Below are 22,250 nucleotides of genomic sequence, written 5' to 3' on the forward strand. Positions count from 1 at the left end.
GCAGGGGATACGGGTTCGTGCCCCGGGCTGGGAAGATCCCACATGCTGTGGAGTGGCTGCACCCGTGAGCCATGGCTGCTGGACCTGCGCATCTGGAGCCTGTGCTCCGCAACGAGAGAGGCCACAACAGTGAGAGGCCCGCGTACCGCAAAAAAAAAAAAGTATTGTTGAATTCAGTTTCCTAAATATTCTGTTGAAGATTTTCAAAAGATGTTGTCTGAGGGCATGGATTCCAGTCAGTCTGAATCTGGATGCTGAAATACTCCCCTTAGGGACACTGATAGGTAACTGCACATTCTCAACTACTGGGAGCTAGTAAAAATACAATATGTTCCTTGAACAAGCAGAAAGGTTTGAGAGAGAACAAAAAGCTGAGTCAAGGTTGATTGATAAGGCTCATCTCCTACACAAAGCTACTTCTTCAAGACTGGAAGAGGTGGTTATTTCATCTACTGTACAGAAACCAAAACACAGTCAAGTAAAATGGAGAAACTGAGAAATATGTTCCAAATGAAAGAACAAGATAAAACCTCAGGAAAAAACCTCAATGAAATGGAGATAAGTAATTTACCTGATAAAGAGCTCAAAGTAATTATTATAAAGATGCTCACCGAATTGTGGAAAAGAATGAACACAGTGTGAACTTCAACAAAGAGATGGAAAATCTAAGAAAGTACCAAATATAAGTCATAGAGCTGAAGAATAAAAAACTGAACTGAAAAATATACTAACAGGGTTCAAGAGCAGACTAGATGAAGCAGAAGAAAGGATCTGTCAACTTGGAGACAAGGTAGTGTAATTCACCCAGAGTAGCAAAAAGAACTTTTAAAAAAGTGAAGTTAGCTTAAGGGACTTATGGGACAACATCAAATGGACTGATACATTTTAGGGTTCCCAGAAGAAGAGAGAGACAAAGGGGCAGAAATTGTATTTGAAGAAATAATGACGGAAACTTCCCTAACCTGGGGAAGAAAACAGACATCCAGATACAGGAAGCTCAGAGAGTTTCAAATAAGGTGAACCTATAGAGACCCACACCAAGACACATAATTGAAATGCCAAAAGTTAAAGACAAGGAAGGAATATGAAAAGCAGCAAGAGAAAAACAACTTGTTACATACAAGGGAACCTCCATAAGACTATCAGCATATTTTTCAGCAGAAACTTTGCAGGCCAGAAGGGAGTGGCATGATATATTCAAAGTACAGAAAGAAAAAACTTCCAACCAAGAATACTCTACCTGGCAAAAATTCTTATTCTGAATTGAAAGAAAGACTTTTCCAAACTAGCAAAAGCTAAAGAGGTTGATTACCACTAAACCAGCCTTTCAAGAAATGTTAAAGGAGCTTCTTTTAAGCTGAAAAGAAAGGGTGGTAATTAGTAACAAGAAAACATATGAAAGAAATCTCACTGAAAAGGTAAATATATAGTAAAAATAGTAGATTAATCACTTATGAAGTTAGAATAAAGGTTGAAAGACAAAAGTAGTAAAAATAGCCATGATTACAATAATTAGTTAAGGGATACTTGAGGTAAAAAGACGTAAACTGTGACATGAAAAACAGAAAAGAGGAAAGAGGAATATAAAAATGTTGAGATTTAGAATGGGATCAGGGCCTCCCTGGTGGCGCAGTGGTTGAGAGTCCGCCTGCCGATGCAGGGGATGCGGGTTCGTGCCCCGGTCTGGGAGGATCCCATATGCTGCGGAGCGGCTGGGCCCGTGAGCCATGGCCGCTGGGCCTGCGCATCCGGAGCCTGTGCTCCGCAACGGGAGAGGCCACAACAGTGAGAGGCCCGCATACCGCAAAAAGAAAGAAAAAAAAAAGAAAAAAAAAAAAAAAAAAAAGAATGGGATCAAACAAGTGGTTATCAACATAAAATAGACATTATAAATATGTTATTATATGTAACCCTCATGGTAAACACAAAGCAAAAACCTATACACAAAAGACAAATACACAAGACAAAGAGAAAAAAATATAAGCATATCACTAAAGTCATCAAATCACAAAAGAAGAGAGCAAGAGAGAGAGAAAAAAGGAACAGAATGGAACTACAAAAACAGCCAGAAAACAATTAACAAAATATTGGTAAGTACATACTTATAATAATTATTTTAAATGTAAATGGACTAAGTTCAACAATTCAAAGACACAGAGTAGCTGAATGGATAAAAACACAAGACCTATCTATACGCTGCCTACAAGACACTCACTTTAGATGTAAAGACACACATATAGACTGAAAGTGAAGAAATGGAAAAGGATATTCCATGCAAATGGAAACCAAAAGAAAGCTTACTTATATCAGACAAAATAGACTTTAAAAAAAAGATTGTAATAAGAAACAAAGATGGATGGCACATAATGATAAAGGAGTCAATTCAACAAGAAGATACAATATACGTAAATATTTATGTACCCATCATAGGAGCATATAAATACATAAAACAAATATTAACAGTCTTAAAGGGAGAAACAGACAGCAATACAAAATAATAGGGGACTTTAATACCCACTTACATCAGTGGATAGATCATCCAGACAGAAAATCAGTAAGAAAACATCAGCCTTAAATGATACATAGACCAATGGACTTAATAGATATATAGAACGTTCCATCCAAATGCAAGAGAATACACATTCTTCTCAAGTGCACATGGAAAATTTTACAGGATAGACCATGTTAGACCACAAAACAAGTCTTAATAAATTTAAGAAGATTGAAATCATATCAAGCATCTTTTCTGACCACAATGGTATGAAACTAGAAATTACACAAAGAAAACTGGAAAATTCATAAATACATGAAGATCAAACAACATACTACACAACAACCAATGAATGGGTCAAAGAAGAAATCAAAAAAGAAATTAAGAAGTACCTTGAGAGGGCTTCCCTGGTGGCGCAGTGGTTAAGAATCCACCTGCCAATGCAGGGGACACGTGTTCAAGCCCTGGCCCAGGAAGATCCCACATGCCACAGAGCAACTAAGCCCATGCGCCACAACTGCTGAACCTGCACTCTAGAGCTTGCGTGCCACAACTACTGAGCCTGCGTGCCACAACTACTGAAGCCCATGTGTCTAGAGCCCGTGCTCCGCAACAAGAGAAGCCACTGCAATGAGAAGCCCGCACACTGCAACGAAGAGTAGACCCCACTCGCCGCAACCAGAGAAAGCCTGTGCACAGCAACAAAGACCCAATGCAGCCAAATAAATAAATAAATAAAAAGTACCTTGAGAGAAACAAAAATGGAAATATAACATACCAAAATTTGTGGGATGCAGCAAAAGCAGTTCCAACAGGGAAGTTCACAGTGATAAATGCCTACCTCAAAAAACAAGAAAAGTCTCAAATAACCTAACTTTACACCTCAAGAAACCATAAAAAGAACAAACGATACTCAAAGTTAGTAGAAGGAAGAAAGTAACGAAAATTAGAACAGATATAAATGAAACAGATTGAAAAGACAACTAGAATGAAACTAGAAAAGATAAAGTTGACAAACCCTTAGCTAGACTCAGGAAGAAAAAAAAAGAAAGGACTCAAATAAATAAAATCAAAAATGAAACAGATGTTACAACTGATACCACAGAAATACAAAGGATCATTAAGAGGTTAATATGAACAATTACATGCCAACAAACCGACAGCCTAGAAGAAATAGATAAATTCCTAGAAACATACAACCTATCAAGACCAAATCATGATGAAATAGAAATTCTGAACAGTCTGATTACTAGTTAAGGACCAGACAGCTTCACTGGTGAATTTAACCAAACATTCAAAGAACTAATACCAATCCTTCTCAAACTCTTCCAAACTCATTTTATGAGTCCAGCATTACTCTGATACCAAAACCAGACAAGGACCCCAGAAAAAAAGAAAATTACAGGCCAACATTCCTGACAAACACAGATGCAAAGAGCACTATTTCTAAAACTTTTTTCAGTTACAGGATTTTTAAAGATCTATACCCTATAAAAATCACAGTTTTTATCAAGAGGCAAATAGAACTTATTAAATCCTAAATGGATCTGAATGTTGCAGAAATGTTTGGCTACAATAAGTTTGCACTTTTGACTGACAGGTAAATGTCAAGTTAGGTCACAGTTTCAGCAAATACTTTGATATTAACTTAGCTTAACTTAATTACACTGTTTATATAGATTATTTACATACCAGCCACTGCTGTCCATAAACAAATACATGATTTTTGGCAATGTCAACTCTATCCCATGCCAATGTAAGGCTGAGCTGGTCAAATGCAGATGCATTAGTGCCTAATCGAATAAAGAAAACAGTCGACAAGTTCAATTAATTTATCTCCATAAAATATGAACACATGAATTCCCCTCCTCCCCCTTTAATTAACTTACACAGCTGGTGTTAGTCACTATTCAGAGGTAGCCTGCCTCAGAAAGATAAGGTTACCCCAGGGTTGAGGACTTTTATTTTCCAACTATAGCAAAGACACAGCCTCATCCATCGCAAACAATTCAGAATGCACAAGAATGAATAGAAAAGAAAGAGGATCTGTTTCTATCACAGCAATAGTATTGACTGTTAATATTATGAAAAATATCCTTACAGGTGTTTTCTGTGCATATATAAGTTCATACATATATTTTTAATTGTTTATGCAAAAGTAGGTCATACTATACAAAATACTCAGCCTGCTTTATGTATCATATTTAGTTTTCAATAACAGTACATGTAGATGCACCTTATATATATATAAATACCTTTTAAAGGTGAACTAAAATTTATTCAACAAATATCCTAACTAGTGGACATTTCACATTATTTTGAATTTTCTGGTGAGTGTATCTTTGTGCACATATTTAACAGGATGAATCTGTAGAAGCCAAATTGCTGTGTAGAAGGGTATATAATTTAAAGCTTTTGATACACTGCCAAAATATATTCCAGAAAGGTTATACCATCCATCAGGAGTATACAAATACCCAGTAGGAGGATAAAAAGCTTTTTTTTTTTAAAATTTGTTTCTTTTTAAATTATAACATCTTTCCATCATTTCCACATTTCCCCCAAGCATTTGTATTCTGCTAAAATCTTTTACTTAAATTTTGACTCATTCTTCCATGAGGTATTCATCTTTTTATTACTAATTTACACCTTTTTGTGATCCTTCCACATTCCTGTTCTTAGTTTTCTCATCTATAAAATGAGGAAAATAATAGGAAATCTTCCTCTTAGGGTTGTCACAAGGGTAAACAACATAAACCACTAAAGCACAGTAGCTAGTACACAGAAAGTACACAGCAAATATTAGGTGCTCTCTTTTAATTTTTTATTTTTATGCAATTGCATTTATTGATCTTTCCCTTTATGGCTTCTGGGCTTCCTATTGCTTATGATCTCTTATTCTCAGATGTTGTACATATGTTGTATTTTATTATAGTATTTTTCAAATGTTTGATCTATTGGCAATTCATTGTAGTCTAATATTTGGGAAATTCTTGTGAATGCTAAGATAGTGCCCTCTTGCTCTGCTTCTGCCACCTCACTGCATACTTGGACTTTCAGGTACTCAGAACAACATTTTAGTTTCTAATTTTTGAAAAGATTTTTCACTATAGTATTGTTTGTCTTATCATTTAGATGTCTTTGGAAAGATAATGAGAGGAAAACAATTTAACTGCATGTGCATTAACCCCTTAGTCCTAGAAGATACCATTAGTTTTCTTTCCAAATTTTCCTTCCTAATGAAAATAGCACATTTAAGAATGCTATCCTTAATTTCTATTAACTAATACTCTATTACTTTTAAACACTTATTTTTCAGCCAATTAAAAATGTGACATGTTTGACACATTCATAACAGGATAATTAAATAGGTCTAATGGCATAAATCCTGGTATGAACTTTTTAAAAAGTTATAAGATTAAAAACAAAAACATATTTGTCAAAGAAAGTGAACACTGTGTCTTTTTCAAAGAAAAACTATTAAAAAATTCAATTCTCATTTAGTCAAATTAAAAAATCCTAACTTATATAAAAACACTATAAATGAGAGACCTAACAAATAAATTTTAAGTCTTACCTTTAAGCAGTGCAGTAAGTATTGCTACATCTATATCTTGATGTTCATCTGATCCAATGTGGAAAACAGTAATCTATTTAAAGATCAATTCATAATATTATGCCTTTATATTTTATAACCTAAGACATAGGCATATAAATCACAAAGTAACTGCAAACTACTTGGCAGATATAGTTTTTTTGGGTCAGAAATAATTTCATTACAATTAAAGCACAGAAAATTAAAGAATTTGTATCATTTACCAAATAAAATTCAAGTAGGGACTTCCCAGGTGGCACAGTGGTTAAGAATCCACCTGCCAATGGAGGGGACACGAGTTTGATTCCTTTTCCAGGAAGATCCCACATGCCACGGAGCAACTAAGCCTGGGCGCCACAACTATTGAGCCTGCGCTCTAGAGCCCGTGAGCCACAATTACTGAGCCCACATGCCACAACTACTGAAGCCCATGTGCCTAGAGCCTGTGTTCCGCAACAAAAGAAGCCACTGCAATGAGAAGCTCACACACTGCAACGAAGAGCAGCCCCCACTCGCCGCAACTAGAGAAAGCCCACACGCAGCAATGAAGACCCAACACAGCCCAAAATAAATAAATTATAAATTAAAAAAATTATAAAATAAATAAAATTCAAGTATATTCAAAATGTTTGGTTTCATATTATATTAATTTTTTATATATTTTATGTCCATTACTAGAATAAGCAATTTATGAGCTAAGGCTATATAGATTACTAATCTGAGTAAATCCTGCTGTTTCTTCTGCAGAGTGGACACTTACTCAGTTCAAGTAAATATATGTGTTCTTGAATGAGAAGTGTTTTGTTGAATCCTTTTACTTGAAATTTATTTAAAGTTATTTGAAACATAATACCATTAGAGAGAGGTTTTCATTTAATAACCTTTTCATAAAATAAAAGTCTATTGTTATAACCCCAATACAAATTTTTCAACTAACTTCATTTCATAGTATACAAAAATGAAATGCATGAAAGAAAACAGCAGATCAAACCATGTTATCATCCACCTACTTTGAGAACTGTTAAAGTTTTTTGTCTCTGTAAACTTAAGCCCATGTCTAGATGACTGAAATTAAGCAACACTGGTCTCTATTTTTTTTTTATTGGAGTGTAATTGCTTTACAATATTGTGTTAGTTTATACTGTACAGCAAAGTGAATCAGCTATACATATACACATATCCCCTCTCTTTTGGGATTTCCTCCTCATTTAGGTCACCACAGAGCACTGAGTAGAGCTCCCTGTGCTACACTATACAGCAGGTTCTCATTAGTTATCTATTTTACCCATAGTATCAATAGTGAAGCAGCACTGATCTTTAATTTGAGCACTCATTCAGAGGAAAATAGGGTTTTTTCCTCCAAATATATTTTAGAGAAGCCAATAATAACTCTTTAGAGTTCTTCCTTGATCCTGGACATAATCTACTGAGGCTTAGTTATGAAACTTTTCCAAAAATAGAAGTGTAATACATGTCTCCACACCATATAAAAACTATATTCTAGGGGCTTCCCTGGTGATGCAGTGGTTGAGAATCCGCCTGCCAATGCAGGGTACACACGGGTTCAATCCCTGGTCCGGGAGGATCCCACATGCCGCGGAGCAACTAAGTCTGTGCACCACAACTATTGAGCCTGTGCTCTAGAGCCCATGAGCCACAACTACTGAGCCCGCGTGCCGCAACTACTGAAGCCCACACGCCTAGAGCCCCTGCTCCACAACAAGAGAAGCCACCACAATGAGAAGCCCGCACACCGCAACGAAGAGTAGCCCCCGCTCACAGCAACTAGAGAGAGCCTGCACGCAACAAAGACCCAACACAGCCAAAATAAAGAAATAAATTAATTGATTTAAAAAAACTATAGGGCTTCCCTGGTGGCGCAGTGGTTGAGAGTCCGCCTGCCGATGCAGGGGAAACGGGTTCGTGCCCCGGTCTGGGAAGATCCCACATGCCGCGGAGTGGCTGGGCCCGTGAGCCATGGCCGCTGAGCCTGTGCTTCCGGAGCCTGTGCTCCGCAACGGGGGAGGCCACAACAGTGAGAGGCCTGCGTACCACACACACAAAAAAATAAAATAAAATAAAAAATAAATAAATAAATAAATAAAAAATAAAAAAACTATAATCCTTCTATGCTATCTCTTAGCTTGAACAAAATTATAAATTACATCTTTACATGGTTAAAAAAGATTTTAAAATTTTAAATCCAAAGTTTTTAAAAAAGTGTTTCTCCAATTGGGAATTCTCTGGAGGTCCAGTGGTTAGGACTCCATGCTTTCACTGCAGAGGGCCTGGGTTCAATCCCTGGTCAGGGAACTAAGATACCATAAGCTATGGGGAGCAGCCAAAAATTAATTAATTAATTAAAAAGCAATTTAGAATGTACTTTGAATGAAATAAAAAGGCTTATTCTGGGCTTCCCTGGTGGCTCAGTGGTTAAGAATCCACCTACCAATGCAGGGGGACACGGGTTCAAGCTCTGGTCCGGGAAGATCCCACATGCTGCAGAGCAACTAAGCCTGTACACCACAACTACTGAGCCTGTGCTCTAGGGCCCGTGTGCCACAACTACTGAGCCCACGTGCCACAGCTACTGAAGCCCATGTGCCTAGAGCCTGTGCTCCGCAACAAGAGAAGCCACCGCAATGAGAAGCCCACTCACCACAACAAAGAGTAGCCCCCGCTTGCTGCAGCTAGAGAAAGCCCGTGCACAGCAACAGAGACCCAATGCAGCCAAAATAAATAAATAAATTTATATTTTAAAAAAAGGCTTATTCTGTGAAATCTACTTACGAGCTCCTTTCTTTTCATACATTCCATCAGTGTTTGAAATAAATGAACTGCTTCACTCTGGCCAAAGTTAAATGTTTTTTTGATGGTTGAAATAATATCAGGCTCTGCTGCATCATGAAGATTCCTGAAGTAAGAGGAAACATAACTCAATCCACTGATTTCAAATTCCATTATTTGCAGAATCTAATATCAAGTCCTAGTGGATCCAGGCAAGATATTTAAAGATACTGTATTAATATTAAGTACTTGGCCCTGAGTGAAATTTTCTCCTTCATTAGACTCCCACTGTAAGTCATAAGGGTGGAAAATGGAATGGAGTGATTTTTCTCTTTGAATTATTTCTAATTTTTTTAATAAGGCATGTGTTAATGTTATCAGTTATACAATATCTTATCATGTAAGATATTGTATAAAGATAATTTTAAGATATTATGGTGTAAAAAGCAGTATTTTATCAAAATGTGTTAAATATCAGCACATTTGCATTTTTATTTCTTTTTCTCAATATGGAATATATTTACATGGCTCAAAAATATGATATAATATAAAATACAATACTGTGAAAATTCATAGTGAAAGTGTCTTTCCCACTGTCTTCCATCAGCCATTCCATCTCAACTGCTTTCAAGAAACACTATTACTTTGTATAATGTTTGAGGATCTCTTTCAATACATACAATTATCTCCTTGTCTTTTTTCCTACATAAAAGGTGCCATAATATACATGTTACTGTACATTTTCCTTCTTTTACATACAAATTTTGGTAATCTTTCCAAATCTAGTATACAGATACCTTATGTAACTACAAACTACTCCATTGTGCAGATGTACCATAAGTTATTTATCTAGTCCCCTTGATATAAATGCTCTATTTTGTTCCAATCTTTTACTGTTACAAACCACACTGTATTGAGTAACGTTATATATGTTATTTCACATGTAGGCAAGTATATTTGTAGGAACAATTATCAGAAATGGAACTGTTGGGTCAAAAGATACGTGCCTCTGTATATTTAACAGGTCTTTGAAAATTGTCCACTATAAAGACTTATATTTTAATTCATTCCAATAATGTATCAGACAGGCTATTTCCTCAAGACTTAAGAAGGTATTTTCATATTGATAAAACACTGAAAGAATCTAATATTCTAAAAACCACAGCCTCTTTACATAAAATTATTAAAAATATGTTGTAATCATACACTTACCCTCCTTCTTCTGTTTGTTTATGAATATATGCTAGTAGATCTGCAGCCCTGCCTGTTCCTTCACATACAACGACTGGAACAGGAGGACTTTCCTGAAGGTATTCTAAAACTGTGAGGATAACGTTTGGCCCACCCTCAAATATAAGTGCCACCACAGGAACACCTTGACCAATTCCTTAAAAAAGGTAAAAGATTAATTATGATATTAGGCAAAATTCAGTAATTTAATCTTAGTTTTCACTCAATCAAAAATAAAATGCCAAAATATAATTTCTTATAAGACTGTGTTGACTTAATTTTATGTACTCAACATGATATATAGTCTGATATAAATAAATACTGAATAAATTACTTTTACACTGACTTTAAGTCTGTTCTAAATAACAAAATTAGAAAATCCAACATATGAGGCACACTATAATTTATATATTCACTGAAAAGCAATAATTATTTTGTATATTTCACTAGTTTAACTTGACAAGAAATTAAAACACCAATTTGGTTTTCAGTTTTTTAATACTTTGAGTTGAACTTCTCATATGTATTTGTTTTTCATCACTTTTAAAATGTCTATTTTTTATTCCAAATGCATTGAGACATTAATAGAGAAATTAACAATGGAATCAGGATTACATAGACAGATCAATAAAATCCAAGACCTCTATTAAGAGTAGCAAAACATTTAGTGAATACCAATTTTTGTTTTACAATAACTTGTATTGCAGTGAAAGAATCCAAAATATAGGCATTCCCTAGTGGGGTATGAAGGATTCTAAGACATTCTTAATTTTTAGGAGATGCTATGACTCCATCATAATCTGAAAATACTGTTCTATGAGTTTGTATTTCTATTTCTCTTTGTCATAGAGCTCACCTGCTTGGTGTCCTAAAATTATAAAATTTCCTTTTTTTTGAAATAAAAATCCAGATGTTGAGCCAGAAAGTTTGACCATGGTCAGAAAGGAAGACCAGTGTCAAAAATACTAACTTTTAAGACATATCTACCAGAATGATACCTACTCGTGTTATCAACTTTAAGCAAGGTGATTCTTACTTCACAATAAAGTATGTTTTTTCCTCTTCAATCTTGAATTTCAAAGTCGGGTATTGGAATATATCATACATTAAGAATATTTCTGAATTCCTTGAGCTGCAGTGGGATTACAATAGCAACAAAGCTTGCAATGGACCTCTGTGGCTTTGGCTTTGTTATTTGAGTACTCTATTTAATCTCAGACTTCCTTTCCTAGATCTTACTTTGTGTAAGGTCATTCATGGTTGTTTTGTATGTTATCCTGCTACATAAGGAAATGAACACTTAAAGAACAGTCTACCTTTTTTTAGAATGCTGCTTGCAATTAATACAGCCCAGGATAATTTCAACAACAACAAATTTATAAATTCCCTTACTAGCATGAATTCTTTGCTGATTAATAGTTTTTTCAAGTTCTCTTCTCAGTCTGACTTCTGCCCCATACTTTCCAACAGTGCCATCATCCACCAATATGAAATGGGAATGTAGATTATTCAGAACATTCAATTTGCTCAGAGGGTTCAATAAGGTTTGGTAAGGAGCAACCACCTAAACAATAGCAAACATGAGAGTTAGTGGGCAGGAGTCAATTTAATATAAAGTAAAAAAAAATTTTGAAATAATCTGTAAAGGCAAGTAGGAGGTAAGATTCTATTTATGCGTAGCAACAAATAGAAAATGTAAAAGAATATATCAAAAAGCATGAGCTTTTAAGCAACTGAACATTATTCAATAATGGGTTGAACCACAGTATTGTATTTCGGCTCTCACTGCAGAATATACCATATTTCATCATCCCATGCAAAGGAAACAGCAGCAAATAAGCAAATAAACGAACAATGTGAAGAAACTATTATTAGTGAATAAAGTGAAATATATAAAGGACACTGAATAAAAGCAATCATATGTCATATTGTTATTTTTCCAGTCATAAGTAGAATCTTTAAAATTGATGTTAGAAATTTAATTGCACTTGAAAGTGATCATTATAATTCAGTAATTCCTTTTTAATAATCTCTTGAAAGATATCTATAACCAATTCACGTCTTTAACCTACTTGAATAAAACACCGGTATTTGATTACTACTCTTACAGACAATACAATTAATTCTTAATAGAATGTCGTCATTAAAAATTTAATTACAAAGACTGGCATGACATGGAAACGGTGTGAAATAGTTATACAAAAAAAGGCAGAAACAAAATGTATTAACACTACTTTTTGTATCTATGAATGCATTTTCGAAAGGGTCGTGGTATGATCATGAATATTTTAGGTTGACTTCGCATTATTCTTGCTCTAGTTTTGTTTATACATAAGTTTAAATGTAAGAAATTTTAAAAAGCACTCTTACATCTCTCCCAACAAGATCATTTTTGTTTTCAATCACTCCCCATGGAGCTATTCCGATAGTGCAAATCTTTCGAGATGATCTGGAAGCATGTTCTTTAAGGGCATCACCAACATGTTTTGCCACACCTGTTCATACAAAATTTAATTCACTTTATTTGAAAGTCTTTACCGTGCTCAGAACAATCCTTTGCTCAATAACATTCCAATGGTGATATTTTTCTTTACATACACTAGATAAAAGGCAACAAGGTCCAAAAGACAAACTTGCAAAAGAAAACACAAGGACAAAAAAGAAAAAAAAACCCACAATGTCCAATCACTACAACTGCCTGAAACACACGTAAAACTAACTTTTACCATGTTGTTAGGCCTAGTCTCCTCTCTTAGATTCCTCATGTTAACTGTAGTTTTTGTTACTGCTCTAAACATTATCTAAAAAAAAAGAAGTGTATGGCTCAGGACTATAAGCAAAACACACATGCTCACAAAAAACTACAAAAGTTTTCCAACTGAGTCAAAATTGGGGGGAAAGTAGAAAAGATAATTCAAAAGAGCACATAATTTCTCATTATCACTTGTTATGGACTGAACTGTATCCTCTCCAAAATTCATGTTGAAATCCTAATCCCAGTACCTTAGAATGTGACTGTATTTGGAAATAGGTTCTTTAGGTTATCATGTGAAAATGAGGCTGTTAGGGTGGGCCCTAATCCAATCTGACTGGTGTCCTTTTAAGAAGGGGAAATTTGGACACAAAAAGAGACACCAGGGATGCACATGCACAGGGGGAAGACTACAGGAGGACACAGTGAGAAGAGAACCATCTGTAAATCAAGGAGAGATGCCTCAGGAGGAACCAAACCTGCTAACATCTTGATCTTGGGTCTCCAGAACTGTGAGAAAATAAATTTCTTTTGTTTAAGCCACCAGGTCTGTGGTATTTTATTATAGCAGCCCTAACAAACCAATGCATCACTCGATTTGATTTTTATAATGCATTAGATCTCATTCCTAACATGCATTATGGAAACAGCACCTTCACTGTTCTTCCAAGTGATGCCTTGCCTGTTTACAGTCTATTTTTAAACCATCATTCAAGTGATCTTTGCTCTTGTCAACTCTCTGCTTGAAACCTCCCCTTCCCATTCGATTAAAAGTCATAGTGCTTATAATGGCCTACAAGGTCTTATATGATGATCTGTCTATTGCCCCTGCTATTCACCACACCACTCCACGCCAGGCCTACCACCACCACCACTCACCCATAACTTTCTGATTTCATCACTTGGCACTCCTTGCTCATTCCACTCAAGCTACACTGGACCTTTCTCACTATTCTTCCAACACTTGCCACTTCTCATTTAAATGCTCTGTCCCACATTATTCTTATCTTGCTCACTTCATTTCCTTCCATCTCTACTCAAATGTCACCTTATCAATGAAGTCCCCTCGACCATCCCTCACTATCCCTCCTCTGTATTTCATGTGTCTCCAAAGCACTTATCATCTAATTTATTATACATTATTTAGTTATCTGTTTGTTGTTTACATCTTCCCCACTAGAATATAAGTTCCATGAAGGTAAATATTTTATTTTGTGGAATGATATATTTTCAGCAGCCAGAAGAGTGCCTGACACACAATGAGGTTCAAAACATAGTTGCTGACAACGAATTAGATTTTTCCAAGCTAATTTAAATAATAACTATGTTTTACTTTGGATATTAAAATTAATTTGCCTTCCATATATCCAACCTGTATATCTAAAAGGGGAGACTTAGAATGAAAGATTATAGTACATTAAAAATTAATTTGAAAAGCTATTTCTTACCAGTGTCTAGGCAATGAATTGCCATTCTTCTCTCAATTTACCAGTAGTCAGAGTGATAAGAACAACACTTCGCTTTACAGTAGGGAGTCAGCAAACTTTCTTATAAAGGACCAAATTGTAAATATTTTAGGCTTTGCAGGGCATACAGTCTTTGTTAGACCACTCACCTCTGCTTTTGTAGCACAAAAGTATGATACAAAACAATACAGAAACAAATGAGGGCTTCCCTGGTGGCACAGTGGTTGAGAGTCCTCCTGCCGATGCAGGGGACACGGGTTCATGCCCCGGTCCGGGAAGATCCCACATGCCGCGGAGAGGCTGGGCCCGTGAGCCATAGCCGCTGAGCCTGCACATCCGGAGCCTGTGCTCCACAACGGGAGAGGCCACAACAGTGGGAGGCCCGTGTACCGCAAAAAAAAAAAAAAAAAAAAAAAAAACAAATGACTGTGGCTGCGTTCCAATAAACCTTTATTTACAAAAATAAGGAGTAGGCTGGATTTGGTGCATGGAGCCACAGTTTGCAAACCCCTGCTCTAAAGCATATTATTCTTGGGGATTCCCTGGCGGTCCAGTGGTTAGGACTTGGCACTTTCACGGAGGGGCGAGGGTCCCGGATTCGATCCCTAGTCCGGGAACTAAGATCCCACAAGCCGCACAGCATGGCCAGAAATAAATACATAAATAAAGTCTTAATAAAAAAAAGTGAATGATAAAGCGTATTATTCTTTTAAAAGAAGAAATGAAAACCAAATACTTTTTCAGTTAGCATTTATACTTAGGAAGTAGATTATTTAACAGAAGAATTGAATATATTTAGATTCAGTGTTGACTTTTCAAATATCTAATTGATATTATGAAGAATTTACAAGAACACCAAATAAAATTGGTGTCATCACATTACCTGTGTTTACTCCCCCTGTTAAAATCCAGGCTCCAGTTGTAACTGCAGCTTTAATAAGACCCTTTCCAAGCAACTGCTTGATTCGTGGGTGAAGCTCAAATTTCTGCATGCCACCATGTACAGAGATAACAAGTTTGGGTAATTCCATTTGCCATTCTTTAAGCAGAAGTTGTAGAATTACTTCAGGTTTGGTGTCATATGATAGCCTCACATACTAATAAAAAAGATTTTAAAACAATAATTAATAATTGAATATTCATAGGTTTCAAAATGCAACATTATATGACTTAAGAAAAGTTTTGTTTGGATCAGATTATTATAAAATAGATTTCATAGGCTACTTGCAATATATTTACACTTCTAGGAATAAGCAATAGCAAATGATTTTAAAGTTGGAAAATCATTCTATAAGAGCTATAGAAGTAGTGGTACTGTAATTTTTAAACCAAGATGTAAATTTGTTACTCTTTCTGTTTATATAAACTTAATTACCATTCATCTGATTTACAAATTTATCCACAGTACTCACTGCCTTGTTTAACTATGAGTATGCATTGAGTGAGAAGTGTTAAGGATAGGTATGATGATGGGAAAAGGGAAAATAAGAGAAGAATGGTGAAAACATGGAGACTTCTACAACTCTTGCAACTATGAGAGGCAAATACTGAATTATCTGTTTGAAAGTTTGATCAGAGTTGTGACTATGCAGTAAAATAACACAGATTTTTTAATACAGATGATTGTTTCCTTCACTGGAAGTAACTGTGGATTTGACTCACAAATTACTGAAAATAATAAATTTTGCTCAGTATTTCAAGGTATTCAGATGGAATCACCACTTTAATTGTTGAAAAATCATTCTATAAGAAAAAAAGCTATCATATCTGTGGAGTAAGTTCCTCTGGTTTGAAAGATTTAAAAAATGATCTTTCTGGTAAGTGACATCACAAAATTTACTTGCTATGACTACTGTAATTCATTTTCTTTATCTAAAGCACCTATGACTTAGCTCATAAAAAATCTAAAATATTCAGATGTTGGAAGAAAAACACTTTTAATCATCTCTAATAAAGGTTCTTTGCAAAACAACGTATTGCCAATTTCTTTACAAATAGAGATCAAACACCAAGGAAAGTTATCCCAAAATATCAGAATTATATAAAACTGAGAAGACTCTAGAATCCCTTAAGAATGATTTGTAATGAGATTTGTTCTGTACTAAGTCTTTCTGCATTAGTTCTGTTTAACTCATTATTATACTTGGGTACATTAGTAGTGTTTGGAAAACAATCTGAAGTTAATTTTTTTTAAAAAAAGATTATGTTAGTAATAAATGAGGAATTCTATTTCCAACAATGATGGACTAGGTTGTTTTCGACTAACTGCCCCTGGGAACTAGAGAAACTAGAAACTAGATAAATAACACCTGTTGTTAAGCTATCAGTGAGCTACCAAAGCAGTGACACCTTGTGGAATCAGGATCCAAGAGAACAGAAAAAATGGAGAGACAGGCCCAGCATTTGGCACTGCTTATCAAATCAAGGCAGGGAGGGAGGCAGGTGGAACAATCTACAGGGTAATACGTTGATACATCTAAATGAATAATAATTATGATTTGGAGGTTTAAAATACACGAAGAAATAAAATTCATGCCAACAAGAGCACATTAGTCATGAGGGAAAAAAGTGTAGTCACAAGTATTCTAAAGTTTCTTGCATTCTCCAGGAAGTGGTAAAAGTACTAATTTATAATAGTAACAAGTTATAAATGCATTTTATAGTATTTATTATAAGATTAATCTAAAGAATAGAAAAACAATGTATGAATAAGATGCTATAAAGAAGGAAAGCTTAACAAAAAAATACTTAATCCAAAAGACCAAAAAAAAGGAACAAAGAAAAGTGAGATAGTAGACTAAACTAAAAAAAAAGGTTCAAGTCAACAAGATATAACAATTCTATATTCATATATGTACCTATACAAAGAACTTCAAAATACATAAGGAAATGATTGAAACTAATTTTCTGACACAATATTATTGTCAGGTAATAAACGTACATTATTAGGTAATAAGGTAAATGAAGAAACTCAAATACATGACATACCTTAGCTCTGTAGGAATGAGAACCCCCTTGAAAATTTATGACTCCATAAGCATCCGTTGGGCTCTGTTCTGTATGTTTTTCCACAGACCACTCTTCTAATGTCTGATTAAAATGGTCACCCAATTTCACATCTGAGTATTTCATGGCAAGACTTGCAGTAAAACAAGCATGCTGCTTGACCAAGCGACCACAAAAACACCTAAAGGAAAAAAGTAATAAAATTTTAAAAAGACCTTTTAAGAAATCAGTCAATGAAAAACCATACAAAAATAAATGAACTCATAAAGAGTATGAAAATTAATCTTTTTGATTTTAGGATATCAGTAAATTAATACCTTCACCGTACAATTAAAATAGTATAAATACATTAGTATTTGATGATACAGTCTTCTAAATTTAGTTTGGGGCATCTACTTCCTACTGGATGGGCAAAACAGCACTGGAGATTGCAGAAATAAGTGTTAGTGAACCTGAAGACAGATCAATACAAATGATCTAATTTAATAAATGGGAAAAATTATTTTAATTAAATAAAAATGAAACAGGGCCTCAGTGACTTGTGGAAAATATCAAGCAATCTAATATATGTATAACTGAAGTTTCTGAGGGAGGAGAGAGAATGGGGCAGAAAAGTAATTTAGGAAACAATGGCTGAAAACTTATAAATTTGGTGAAAAATATGAACTTGCAGATATTTATGCAAGAAGAAGTACAAAAAGAACCATTCCTAGGCATATCATAGACCTGCTGTTGAAATCCAGAATTACAGGGGGAAAAAAAAAAATCCTTAAAATAGCCAGAGGAAAAAAAGACCCATTACACACAGGAAAGCAACTACACTAACGACAGCTGACTTCTCACTAGAAACCAACAGCTAGAAGACAATATAATGGTATCTTCAAAGCACTGGAAAGAGAAAACTGTTCAACTCAGAATTCCACATTCAGTGAAAATATCCTTTAAAAATTAGAGTAAAATAAACATATTTTCAGATAAATCAAGCTGAGAAAATTCCTCTTCAGTATATCTGCATTATACCAAATGCTAAAGGAAGCTCTTCAGCCTGAGTGGAAAGACACCAGACAGAAAACTTCCCATCTAGAGGAACAAATGAATAGGACTGGAGATGGTAAAACAACTCCATATATCTAAATGAACGTATTCTATGCACTTTCGTTCCTAGCCCACCACCAAGAGACCTTCTCATCTTCCTCTTGTCTTCTTTCATCACAGTTTAAAAGAACAATATTACTCTTTAATTAGTTGCCTAAGTAAGAAATTTAGGTACCATCCTCAAATCTTCCCTTTCTCCATACATCCACCAAATCCTATTGAATTTATCTGATTAATCCCTTCAAATATGCCTACTTCTCCTTCATCACCATAGCCACTATCTTAATTCAGGCTCTCATTTTTTGCCAGAATTACTCCAAAAGCTTCTAAACTATTTTTTTCTCCCAATCCAATCTCCTCAAAATACCAACTGCTTTCGAGGAAAAAAAAAAAAACTAAACATGTTACTTCCCTATATAATACCCTTTTAACATGAAATCAAAACTGTGTGGCATAGTACACAAAGAGCTTAAATGATCTGGCCCTACTTATTTCTCCAGACTCAGATCTCTCCAATATCCATCTTACATTCTACAGCCTGCAGTTTCCTGACAGAACTATAATCTCTTTCACTGCCAGGCCTTCCCACATCCTGTTCTCTCTGCCTAAAATTCCTTTCCCTCAATCTTTACCTGACTAATTCACATTCAGCTTTAGAACTCTGCTCAGATACCTACACTTGAGTTTCAAGCAGCCTTGCCTGATCCTTCACCTCCCAAGTCTGAGTAAAGTAACCCTTAAACATAATGGCCTGTGAATTTATCCCAATGTATTCTGATTTTTTTATACATTAGTTTTATTTTTCAAAATTTGTGCAATGCAGTTATGAAAATTACCTGACGAGTTGTTGACAAATTTGACATCCTGGAAGGCATCTATAAAACAAGGTAAATCTATTACTTAAAGGGAAAATTTTTTTTTAGTTTAAACTATATAAAATCCATAAAAAAGTACAAAACAAAGGAAAAATTATGTATTTAGTTTTTCAGTAGATAGCACAAGTCATTTATACCTTAATTTACATATTCAAATAACTACTTTTTAAAACTAACATGATTTTCATATTTTAAGTATAATTAGTTGTGACTTAAAACCCAGAAACCATAAGAGAAAAGACTGACAGATTTAACTACATAAAAAATACAACATTTTTATGTGGCAAAAGTATGTCACTCATAAAGTCTAAAGGTAAACAGAAAAAATATTTGCAGACAAAATGTCAGTTTTCCTAATATATAAGAGCTTCATTGAATCAATATAAAATAGGAAAGTATATGAACAGATAATTCACAGTAAAAACAAACATATGAAAAGTTATTTGATTAGAAAAAAAAATTTTTTAATCCTTTAAGACAATATCTTGGTGAGAATATAGAGGAAAGTAGCCTCGTATCTGCTGGGAGGAGTATAAATTGATAAACTCTCTATGGAGGGCAATTTGGAAATACTTATCAAAATGAAAAATGCAGGGCCTCCCTGGTGGCGCAGTGGTTGAGAGTCCGCCTGCCGATGCAGGGGATACGGGTTCGTGCCCCGGTCTGGGAGGATCCCATATGCCGCAGAGCGGCTGGGCCCGTGAGCCATGGCCGCTGGGCCTGCGCATCCGGAGCCTGTGCTCCGCAACGGGAGAGGCCACAACAGTGAGAGGCCCGCATACCGCAAAAAGAAAAAAAAAAAAAAAAAAGAAAGAAAATGAAAAATGCAGACTCTTTCTCTAAGTCTAAAGTACTAAGAGTGAAGGTTAAAAAATATCTACAGCATATGTGTAAAATGATTCATTTATAAGGTTATTCACTACAGAATTTTTTATTCATTCATTCATTCATTCATTCATTCATTTGTTTATTTATTTATTTATTGTGGTGAAGGAAAGTGCAGCATTTATTGTAAGGTGCCAAACAAGGAGTCAGGGACAGCTAGTGCTGAAAAAACCCAACAGAATTTTTTTTTTTCTAACAGCAAAAAAACAGAATAGCTAAAATGTCCTAAGGGAATACTAAAATTATGATCCAGATATATAATTAAAAAGGATGCAACAATTAAGAGCAAAGTGGTTATTGCCAAGATAATAAACACAATGAGATAAACAGTATGCATTTAAAAGGGAAGAGGGAGGAATAAATATACATCTGCTTAGTCAGGCAAAGAGTTTACCTATTTCTGAAAAGTATCCCAAGGAATAGGTTAACACTTTCCTTTAGGGAGGGGAACTTATAGTTAAGGCACAGTGGTAAAAACAAGGCTTTCACTTATAATTTTTGGTACCTTGTAAATCAATGATTAACCTATTCATATTAAATTAATTTTAAAATCCAATTAGTGTAGGAAAAAATGACCAGCTAATGGTGTTTGTAAATTAGGTCTCATATGGATGGCTACAGGCAAGGGTATTTAATAACACCTTGAGATTTCTTTAACACCTAATGAGGACTTGTATTATTTCTACTGCAAAGTAAAATTAACAAAATTACAAGAAATAAGCTCCTTAATGATAATACAATCTATTTTTTAATAAAGGAAAACCATAATTTTCCCTCAATGAAAGAACAACACAGTCTTATTTAGAACTGGCAGATCTAAATTCTAATCCAATCTTTATGAATTATTAGCCATGTGACCTGGGAAATGTCACTTATGCTCTCTGGTTAAGAAATGTAATCTTATCTTGTAACAAAACCTATCTTTAATAATTAGTAAGAAATACAAATAAATCATAGAATAATGATTGGAAGAGACATTAAGGTTATCTATTTTAATGATCTAAAAAGACATTTACAGAAATTAACAAAAATTGGGGGAATATTAAACAATATTAAAAATGTTTTCTCAACAGTAATCAAATAAATGCAAATCTAATATACTATTTTCTACTCATCACTTTTTCTTGAAGATGATGGATCATATTACTCTAGTCAATATTCAGGCATTCTCGTCACTACTGGTGATAATGTGTATTCTTTAATCTTTCGGAAAGTTTTTTGGCATTACACATACTAAACGGGAATAAAACTTTAAACACAAAAAAGTTTTATCCACTAAGATCTCCACTGTGACCTAATTTTAATTTATAATTCTAAAAAATGGAAATAACTCAAACGGCCAAGAGTAAGATAGGTATATGAATTGTGATACATACACTAACAGAATATTAACTACCATTCTTATAAAATATCTATATCATGAAAAAATGTAATTACTATAACATTTTGTTAAAAAGCAGATTCAAAGTTTTACGTATAGACCGAATTTAGCAATATTTTAAAACGAAAGCTATGCACTGAGGAAAGATTAAAAATAGGTGCAATTAATGTTATTAATAATGACTGTCCTGTTTTGAAACTGAGTATTGCGCCTACTTTCTTTTTTTTAATGATAGAGTAACTTTTTTTTTTTTTTTTTTTAAAGTTTCATTAGGTCCCACTTGTTTATTTTTTTTATTTTTATTTTTTTATTTTTTTTAATTTTTTTTTCTTTTTGTGGTATGTGGGCCTCTCACTGTTGTGGCCTCTCCCGTTGCGGAGCACAGGCTCCGGATGCGCAGGCCCAGCGGCCATGGCTCACGGGCCCAGCCGCTCCGCGGCATATGGGATCCTCCCAGACCGGGGCACGAACCCGTATCCCCTGCATCGGCAGGCGGACTCTTAACCACTGCGCCACCAGGGAGGCCCTAGAGTAACTTTTTTATTATATTTATGTATGTATGTATGTATGGCTGCTCTGGGTCTTCGTTGCTGTGCGCGGGCTTTCTCTGGTTGCGGTGAGCAGGGGCTACTCTTCATTGCAGTGCGTGGGCTTCTCATTGCAGTGGCTTCTCTTGTTGTGGAGCAC

General features: G+C 34.9%; 1 protein-coding gene across 2 annotated transcripts in view; it reads right to left on the reverse strand.

Annotated features, from left to right (window-relative positions):
* The window catches only part of TRPM7 (transient receptor potential cation channel subfamily M member 7), a 126,193-nt gene that overhangs the window by 65,495 nt on the left and 38,448 nt on the right, over window positions 1–22,250 (reverse strand). For both annotated transcript variants that reach the window (XM_060096833.1, XM_060096832.1), the window contains exons 3-11: window positions 19,259–19,297; window positions 17,310–17,508; window positions 15,205–15,418; window positions 12,474–12,598; window positions 11,496–11,667; window positions 10,086–10,260; window positions 8,877–9,000; window positions 6,069–6,141; window positions 4,184–4,284 (exon numbers count right to left, since the gene is read on the reverse strand). In XM_060096833.1, coding sequence (XP_059952816.1) covers window positions 4,184–4,284; window positions 6,069–6,141; window positions 8,877–9,000; window positions 10,086–10,260; window positions 11,496–11,667; window positions 12,474–12,598; window positions 15,205–15,418; window positions 17,310–17,508; window positions 19,259–19,297 — 1,222 coding nt within the window. The remainder of the gene's footprint in view (window positions 1–4,183; window positions 4,285–6,068; window positions 6,142–8,876; window positions 9,001–10,085; window positions 10,261–11,495; window positions 11,668–12,473; window positions 12,599–15,204; window positions 15,419–17,309; window positions 17,509–19,258; window positions 19,298–22,250) is intronic.

Source organism: Mesoplodon densirostris, chromosome 4, assembly GCF_025265405.1.
Source record: "Mesoplodon densirostris isolate mMesDen1 chromosome 4, mMesDen1 primary haplotype, whole genome shotgun sequence".
Taxonomy (NCBI): domain Eukaryota; kingdom Metazoa; phylum Chordata; class Mammalia; order Artiodactyla; family Ziphiidae; genus Mesoplodon; species Mesoplodon densirostris.